Here is an 8920-nt window from a genome sequence, read left to right as displayed (position 1 = left end):
TGCGGCCCCTCCCTGATGAGGCCTTGGATGACCAGTCTACCTCTAAGCTCATAGATGTGGAGGAGGAATGCTCAACTGGTGTTGTCAGTTCTTCAGTGGGAGGGTGAGGATGTGCCTCCTCCTGTCAGAGAATTAAGGGGTCAGGTGAGGGGCATCAAAACCATAATTTTTCACAAGTTTCCCCCCAAAACTTGAGCAATTAATGTATTTTTTAAATATCTGTGTGTATGTCCTTGCAGGCATGCCTGGATTAGAAACTGATGTTAGCTCAAGGGAAAGCTCCAAACATCTCAGTTTAACTCTGTGTGTTACCTGTAATTCCTCACCTCTCCAGAATGCTGATCTAGCCTACACTTGCCGCAGATGTCAGTGATGGAAAAGCCAAGGTTATCATTTCATTCTTTGCTCCCTCGGGTGCTGATTTGACCTCTCTCTCCCTGTCATGTTTTGTCCAACTTGATGACCCTCTACAGGCATTAAAGAGGCTAAAATCAGGCCAGAGAGAGTCATGACAGCTACCTGAGTGGTGTGTGGAGGTGTCTCTTGGGTGCCTTTTTCAAAATAAGAGTAAAGCCACGTTGCTTCTTTCTATTTATTGACACCAGTTAAGGGTGAGAGACACCAAAGAAGACAGTTATGCAAAGTCCTCCTACTGTTGCCCTCTCTGTCTGTCATTTTAGTGCAGAACAACACAGGTGAGAGGGATGTCGACTACTAGAAACGTCCACAGAGGTGGAAAGCAAGTATATTTAAGCTACTTAAGTACTATCCATTTTATGCCAATTTACACTTCTGCTCCATTACATTTCACAGGGAAATACTGTACTTTTTATGGCACTACATTTATTTGACAGCAACAGTTACTGGTTACTTTGCAAACTAAGATTTGACATACAGAGGGGCTGCAGCTAATTTTCATTACTGAATCATCTGCTAATTATTTTCTTTATTAATCGAATAATCTTTTGTCTACAAAATCATAGCAAATTGTGAGAAAAGTCCATTCCAGTTTCCCAAAGTCCAAGGTGACGTCTTCAAGTGCCTTGTTTTCTCGGACCAATAGTCCAAAACCCAAATAAATTTACAATTATAGAAAATTAAGAAAACCAGAAAAAACACTCCCTTCATTCGAGAAGCTGAAAGATGTGAATTTAGCCATTTTTGCTTAAAAAGTATAGCTGATTAATTTTCTCAATCAACTTCAATTAATCAACTAATGTTGCAGCTGTAGACATACAAAACATATGATCAGTTTATTAAATACAGTGTAATGTTACAGATTAAACTATAAAGCAGCTACAACATTAAAATGCTACATCAGTAATAATAATGCAGTAATACAATACATGATAAAATAGCACTCCAATCGCAAAATGAGTGCTTTTACTAGACTATACTTCTGTACATAAATATAATTTTGAATGCAGGACTTTTACTTGTGGTATTGCTACTATTACATAAGGATCTGAATATTTCTTCCACCACTGCTTAAGCACAATTTTGAGGTAAAGATACTTCACTTGAGTATTTTCACTTTTTCCTCCAAATACTGTACTTTTTACTTCTCTAAACAGATCATATTTTCATTTCCAACTAACTTGAACATTTAGGTTTTCCATTAAATTTGACCTTTTAAACCCCCCTTTTTTAAACTTTCACTGTTTCCTATGTTGCCTCCTTCTTTTAATTTCGATACTTCTTTACATTACACTGCAGTTCATTCAAATGATAATGCAGGACCTTTACTTGTTAAATAGTAGTTTTTCCAGTATTGCTACTTTTACTCAAGTAAAGGATCTGAGTGCTTCTTCCACCTCTGAATGGACATGTAAGCTGTATCTGAGTGGGAGGGAGAGTCAGTAAAACAGATTAAGGGATAATTAAGAGAGAAAAAACAACCAGATCTGTCCCACTGTGCACACTGTCTGATTGCAGACTACTTACTGAAAGCACAGATTTCACTACATCCCAGTGATCATGTGAGCTCCCGCTGATCTCACACCAGTCGTCCTCTCCCTCCTTCTTCTGCTTCTTCTTGTCCGGTACATGGCCGTTCTGCTTCGGCCCTGATTGATCTAATCCCCCGGCTGAAGCGTCTCCTCTGTGTCCGAAATAACGCCGTGCGTTTGCAAACTCAGCTGTGGGCGAAGAGCCGTTAAGTAGCGACGTTGCGACCACAATGGCGAGAAGCGTGAAAATAACAGCTGATAATATAAAAGTTAGATCCATTGTTGATGTTAAACCCGTTGTTGTGACTCCTCTGTCTTTTACTGTCTGTTCACCTGCATTCACTCACACTTATCCATCCCGCTGCTTGTAATAATCCTCACCAAACATCAACGTTAACGAGCAGCATTCACGGGATATGGTACAATCTCCCCTCCGAGCAGGACGTCACATCCTCCGGTTCCGCCCCCCACCCCGCCCCGCCTGTGCCGAGTACCCCGGCGTTATAGCCCCAGACTGGCTGGCACGGCGCGCTGCAACGTGCTCGGCTCTTTTGCTTTTTTATCGTTAATCCCATCAGCGGCGAGTGTACCGCACAGACCGGGAGATTTAAATGGTTTGTGACAGGACCCGTGTACTGTAGCTGCAGGCTGATAAAGTCAAGCAGGGTTTACAGAAAAGGTGCAGGAGGAAAAGGTGTTCTCACCTGAGGACGCACCTTCCGGTCAGTCTGCAGCAGGGATTTAATGTGGACTATAAACAACTGTGAGCAAGAAAACTCGAGTTAGTGTCCAGTTGGCTGAAGCAGTGGTGGAAGAAGTATTCAGACCTTTTACTAAAGTAGAAGCAGCAATACTACAGTGTGAAAAATTAGTAAAATTCCTGCTTAAGTACAAAAGTATAAGCAATATACTTAGCACAAATTAAAGTTCATATATATTACTGTAAATTATGATATATTATACACATAAGACTTGATTACAGCTGGTAAAGGTGGGGCTAAATGTAGTTACTTTATATTCTGATGTGTATTTTAACCTATTATAATACACCATAATTCATTAGTTGATTTATATTTTGTTTTAATAATCTGATTCTGCAAAGTAACTAAAGCTGTCAGATAAATGTAGTGGAGTAAAACGTACAATATTTGTCTCCAAAATGTAGTGGAGTAGAAGTATAAAGTAGCATAAAAGTAAATTACAAGTACCTCAAAATAGCACTTAAGTACAGTACTTAATTAAATGTACTCAGTTACTTTCCACCACTGGGATAAAGTGATATGGTTGAAATCAATATATTAATGACAGGTTTCTGAGATCAATATCTTACAATAGAATGTTGGAAAATCACATTTAAAATAATAACAATGACGTAGGTTTGGTTTCAGAAGTGAAGGGGACACAAAATACCGTACATACTTATCAGAATCAGAAATACTTTATTGATCCCCGAAGGGAAACTCTTTGTTACAGTAGCTCGTCTTTACGTCAGTGCACACGGGAGAAAGTACTAGAAAACGATATGATACACTATAAACACTATAAAACAGGTCAGAAATAAATTGAGTATCATGTCGGTATAAGTATAAGATAAACTAAGTGTCAAGTACCAAGTGGGTTTACTGGTTGATGATGAAAGTACAGTCTAAAATACAATGTCACTAATTATGTAATAAATAATATTAATAAGCGGAGGAAAAGGTGTTCTCACCTGAGGACGCACCTTCCGGTCAGTCTGCAGCAGGGATTTAATGTGGACTATAAACAACTGTGAGGCACAGGTAAATCCACTTTGTACTTTACACTTATTTTAATTTTATACTTAAGTCCACTTTGTACTTATCTGTCCTGTATTATATTTTGATTTGCTTAATACTTCTATTCCTGTGTGCACTGACGTGATAGTGAGCTGCTGTAGCAAGAGTTTCCCCTCGGGGATAAATAAAGTATTTCTGATTCTGAAAATTTTACATACAGTATATTATTATTATAATGCACTGACCCCAATTAAACTAATCCTGATACTTTTTAAATTATGTTGGATTTGCATCTTTACTACAAAGAGCTCTGTGCTTTACTGCCTTATCTTTGATGTTTGATTCTTTAAGAGAATATGAACTGTTTATTTAGAAAAATCTGTGGAATGTAACTAAGTACATTTAGTCAAGTACTGTACTTAAGTACAAATTTGAGGTACTTGTATATTTTCTTTTCATGCTACTTTCCTCTCCACATTTCAGAGGGAAATATTGTACTTTTTACTTTACGAATAAATTTTTTTTGCACACAAAACGATGATTATGTGACTATATACAATATAGTTGAAATCAATCACACTATTAAAACCATGTTCTGATATCTTAATATATTAGTGGCTGGATTACAAACCGGGCAACTGCGCCGGACTCTCAGAAGTCCCAAATCCCTGGTTCAATATGGATTGTGGTAACCTGAACTGCTAATCTATATAGACAGGGGATATATCCCACATCACCTCATCTTGTAGAAGGGGCACTGCTTCAAAAACTACAGTAGTTTAAATATCTTTTAAAAATCCCATCCAGACATGTTTCAAGACAAAACCAAACAAAAACCTCTGCTTGGAATAATTTGTGTGCAATAAGATTTTTTTCTACAAAAAAGTTGAGTTACCTTGGAAGGAGTAATCCTTTGAAGAATCCAGAATCGGAGAATACAAAGATATTTTTGGTTCAAAAGTTTAAACCGAACAGGAGCCAATTAGCCAAACATTTAAAGTGGACGGGGTCAAACTCCTATATAAATGTTTACTTTGTTTACTTGAAGGCGACAAGATATACAATGCAGGGAAGTGTTGGTGGAGTCAATAGGGGCCCAGAGCTCATTTCTGCCCCAAGGGGGTTCATTCGACCATCGATATGACAATATAAAGCCTACATGAGCTGATAAAAACGATGAAATTAACAATCACGACATCGTGCTTCATCACCTAAATACTGGTAAGTACTACACCGTTGCAAATCAATTAGCCTAACAATATTGGACATAGAGGATATATTTTTAAATTTTTAAAAAAAATCAAAGTGATAAAGATCCTTGAGTTTTCAGGTGTTTAATTCACTGGATTGGCAGACAACTGACATTCCCACCTGCAGACTGCAAATAACACCTGTGAAGTTTAGTTGCTTCTTCGTAGTAAGTAAATACCATATTACGATGAAAAAAAAAAAAAAAAAAAAAAAAAAATCTATGTGACGACATGACAAATTTCACATTGACGTATTTACGACAAAGATGTTTATTCGCATTCACCTGACGCAATTACAAGACAAGAGGTTCACAGAGGAATGCAATACACAAAAATATTCATCAAGCAGCCTGGACTGCCCTTTAAACCCTTCACTAGGAGTCACACTGGACCCAATTTCAAAAAGCGAGCAAAACCAGTTATCAACAGTGGATAAACCACAGAAGGGGGAAAAAGGAAAGGAGGGAGAATAAAGAGAAAAGGAAGGAGAGAATCTGTACAGCACATGGAGGGAAGGAGAGGTCACAAGACAGGAGAGGATGGTTGATCTGCCACACCTGTGAGCTTACAAACCGGCAAACGGCAGCGGAGGGTCGAGCCCCGGAACAGCGCCGGGCACTCAGCACCGCAACACGCCACACCATGTCACCACCGCACTGCACCGCATCTTAACAGCTAACCAGCATTACTCAACTGCTACACAACTGCGCCTAGTGCACAAAAGATACACAAGAAAGAGGGTTAGAGTCATAGGAAAGCAACTTTAACTAGACAGAAAAAAGATTTGACAGAAAAGAAAATGCTATGCTGCCGGATTAGCAAGTCACAAATTAAGTGGCACTGCGACACTTTAATGTTTTGCTTTCATGTCACTGTACAATAAGCCATTTTTCCAATAAGAGTGGTATAACATAGCTGTAAAGGCTTTGAACATCCAACATGACACCCTTTTCTACATCAACTCTGCAAATAAAACTTTCATATCCACCTAGAAAGAGTATTAACAAAGGATTTCATTAAAAGAAATTACGCTATTTCAAAAAAAAGAATTTATTAACAAGTACAAATTTAATCAAAATGCAAAAAAACCCCAATTTTAATGAAAAAACAAACAAACAAAAAACAAAAACAAAAAAGCCTTACAAAGCCCTTTCAATATGCTCAACTGTACAAACAATGATCACATCAAAGTTACAGAATTTGTGTAGGTAAATTAAGTCAAATTAAACATTTAAAACATTTTAGACCAAGCTCCAATAACCTTTCAGTCTGCATTCAGTGGTAATAGTGGAGTCCACTTGCTCAATGTGAGACTCTTCCTGATGTCCTCAGCAAAGGCTCAAATCATCTGAGATCTGGAAGGAAAGACAGAACAGAGTTTGACAAGAGCAAAACAAAAAGGCTATTTTAAAACTCCTGCAGCTGACCTGGATATTTAAATGCAGTACTGGTCTGATCTTCTTTCCCCTGACACTAACATTTATAAGACTGCCTTTTTTGGGGGCATCCATTTTCGTGTATTATACCTAACATTTCTAGTCATTTTCACATTTGTTTACACACCTTTCTTGGCCCCCTCTCCCCAAAAACTAGCTCTAACAAGACTCGTACACTCGGGCATATTTGAAAAACAAACCTCAGGGTGCGTTCCCTTTGAGAGGTGGAGGAAACCACAGGCACAGGTGGGAACAGTGCTCAGTGCATCTGCCTGTGATCCCCGTGAACGTACCTCACCACACCACATCATACACCAACTGACAGCCCGAACCACCGCCATGACGACCTGCTCCATAGTAACCACCGTTGCCTTGGTGACCTGCTCCTTAGCAACTGCCATCGCTCTCAGCAACAGGCAGGTCACATGGGCGGGTCACACACTAACTGCTCTCACACTGCCACACCCCCATCTCCTCCTCCTCTCTTTGCAAACAGGACTCCGCAGCTTGGAGGAAAGAATTCCACATTTAGGTGAACGTTTTGAGTGAAGCACCCCACGTCCCTCCCATACACACTCACATGAGTACAAATGTGATTAATATCCCTTTTTAAATATGATACAGTCACATCAACCCAAATCTCCTGTTGCCCGTGTGTGCTTTAGATTGACTGAACATACCAGCAAAGTAAAGCATACACAGGACTAGGACTGTAGACTACTTCAGTCCCAATCTTTTAATTTCTAAAAACATTCGGGATTCTGCAGACTTTGTTGCTTGTGTGCAAATGACTAATGTAGCATCAAGACTGCAGAATACTAACCCAAGTGATGACAGATAGCCATCTCAGATGTAATATTTACAGCAACTAATATAATCCACCCTTTCCCCTGAATACCGTCATATTGTGTCCAAGTTTGGGTTAACACTCTGCTCCGTTGTCCTCTGGGGATTTAGGCCTACTCTTGGATTTGGACCTGGACCTGGATTTGGATTTGGACCCTCTGTTGGAAGGTGGTGTTCGACTCCTTGACTTGGACCTGGAGCGGGACCGAGATCTGGAGGGAGACTTTGATTTGCTCCGTCTGGGGGTTCTGGACTTGGACTTAGACTTGGACTTGGACCTTGACCTTGACCTGGATCTGGAGTAGGAGCGGGACCTGGAGCGGCTGTAGTGGTGGCGGCTCCTGGAGCGGGAACGGCTTCTGCTCCTGGAGCGGCTGCGGCTACGTCTGCGGCGACGAGGACTGGCTGAGCGGCTGTGTTACAGAAAGAGAAGCACTTCAGTAAAAAAAAACAGCAAGAGGAAACCAAACTAAGTTCACACAGAAGTTGCATGAGAGCTGTACTGTAGAACTGAAGCAATCATCCGGTTTAATAGATTACTTGATCGATAGAAAATTAATCAGCAATTATCTTGATAGTCGATTAAAGCAATTTCTAAGCAAATGGTAAAAATTCACTTGTTCCAGGTTAAATGTGATTTTTTTCCTGATTTTCTCAGTCTTACGATAGTCAACTTAATGTCTTTGGATTTTATACTGTTGGTTGGACCAAACAATACATTTCAAGACGTCACGTTGGACTCTACAGATTAATCTCTGATGAAAATAATCGTTGCAACCCTAATGTATTGCATCAACACAGTAGCCTATGCAAAATAAGTTAACGTTACAGTTAAGTATAACAACTAGATTATGATTTATGTGTACCATTAAACTGAAGGTGTTTCTATAACGTGAGAAATATTAATGTTTACATAATGATATATAGGAAAACGGGTAGTAATATATCCCAAACTACTTTCGTTTAGTAGCACACCATGTGCTCGTCTTCTGTCTTGCAAGACTAACGTTCACCTAACGTAAACGACTTCCTTGGCTCCTGCTATACAGGATTACCTCCTGCTTCTGCGTCCGTACCCTCCATATCTGCGTGGCGGAGCACCTCTCCGGCTGTACATTGAGTCCGGAGGTCGTCCGTAGCGGGCCATCTGCACCCGAAGCTCCCGCCCGTCAAGCAGCGCGCCGTCCATAGCGTCCATGGCGTCCTCGGCGTCGCGCTTGTCGAGGAACCGTACAAAGGCGAACCCGCGGCTCTCCTTGGTGTACCTGTCACGGGGGATATACACATCTCCCACACGTCCATACTTTTCAAAAACTCGGCGTAGAGTCTCCGGCGAAGTTCTATAAGTTAGGTTGTCTACTTTCAGGGAGGTCATCCCCTCAACGTCTGGCGGCGGCCTTCCGTAACTCATTGTCTTCGTCTCCAAGAACAGAACAGGACAGTTAAAACGAAAGCCGTAAGGCCCTACCGTTTAACAAAACAGTTACTGTTAATTTATATATCACCAGTTGGTGTATTTAATACAAATTCTGGCTGACTTTTTAGTTGTTTGTCCCTGGACGTCGTTCCTACCTACCGCGCTACTTTCACGTGAAATGGCGGCTATATCGCTTCCTTTTCCCCTCTCTTTGCGCCCGTGTTGGCCCCCTCTGATTGGCCGCTTGACTGTTCCCAGAAACCGT

The 8920-nt window shown here is 40.5% G+C and overlaps 1 protein-coding gene across 7 annotated transcripts; it reads right to left on the bottom strand.

Annotated features, from left to right (window-relative positions):
* Positions 1–5208: 5208 nt before the first annotated feature.
* On the bottom strand, positions 5209–8873 carry srsf2a (serine and arginine rich splicing factor 2a). Of its 7 annotated transcripts, XR_006375880.1 has the most exons (5): positions 8294–8857; positions 7291–7651; positions 6686–6898; positions 6218–6311; positions 5209–5666 (listed from the first exon to the last, which is right to left on the bottom strand). XR_006375880.1 is itself a non-coding variant. In XM_044177821.1 (3 exons), the coding sequence occupies exons 1-2, from the start codon at positions 8647–8649 to the stop codon at positions 7315–7317; spliced, it is 693 nt and encodes a 230-aa protein (XP_044033756.1). In that variant the 5' UTR covers positions 8650–8873; the 3' UTR covers positions 5209–6311; positions 7291–7314. The 7 variants fall into 7 exon arrangements, 3 of the variants coding, with proteins under 3 accessions (XP_044033756.1, XP_044033757.1, XP_044033755.1); XR_006375878.1 differs by having other exon boundaries at positions 5209–6311; XR_006375879.1 differs by lacking the exon at positions 6686–6898.
* Between the last annotated feature and the right edge of the window lie 47 nt (positions 8874–8920).

The sequence above is a fragment of the Siniperca chuatsi genome, linkage group LG20 (assembly GCF_020085105.1).
Source record: "Siniperca chuatsi isolate FFG_IHB_CAS linkage group LG20, ASM2008510v1, whole genome shotgun sequence".
NCBI classification, from domain to species: Eukaryota; Metazoa; Chordata; class Actinopteri; order Centrarchiformes; family Sinipercidae; genus Siniperca; species Siniperca chuatsi.
This window is presented reverse-complemented; position numbering and strand designations above follow the sequence as displayed.

Bases quoted from the DNA above. Each gene is read 5' to 3' on its own strand.
- srsf2a (XM_044177821.1), bottom strand. From the start codon at position 8,649: ATGAGTTACGGAAGGCCGCCGCCAGACGTTGAGGGGATGACCTCCCTG. The intron at 7,652-8,293 runs GTAATCCTGTAT...TCTGTAACACAG, and splicing joins TACGGACGCAGAAGCAGGAG to CCGCTCAGCCAGTCCTCGTC.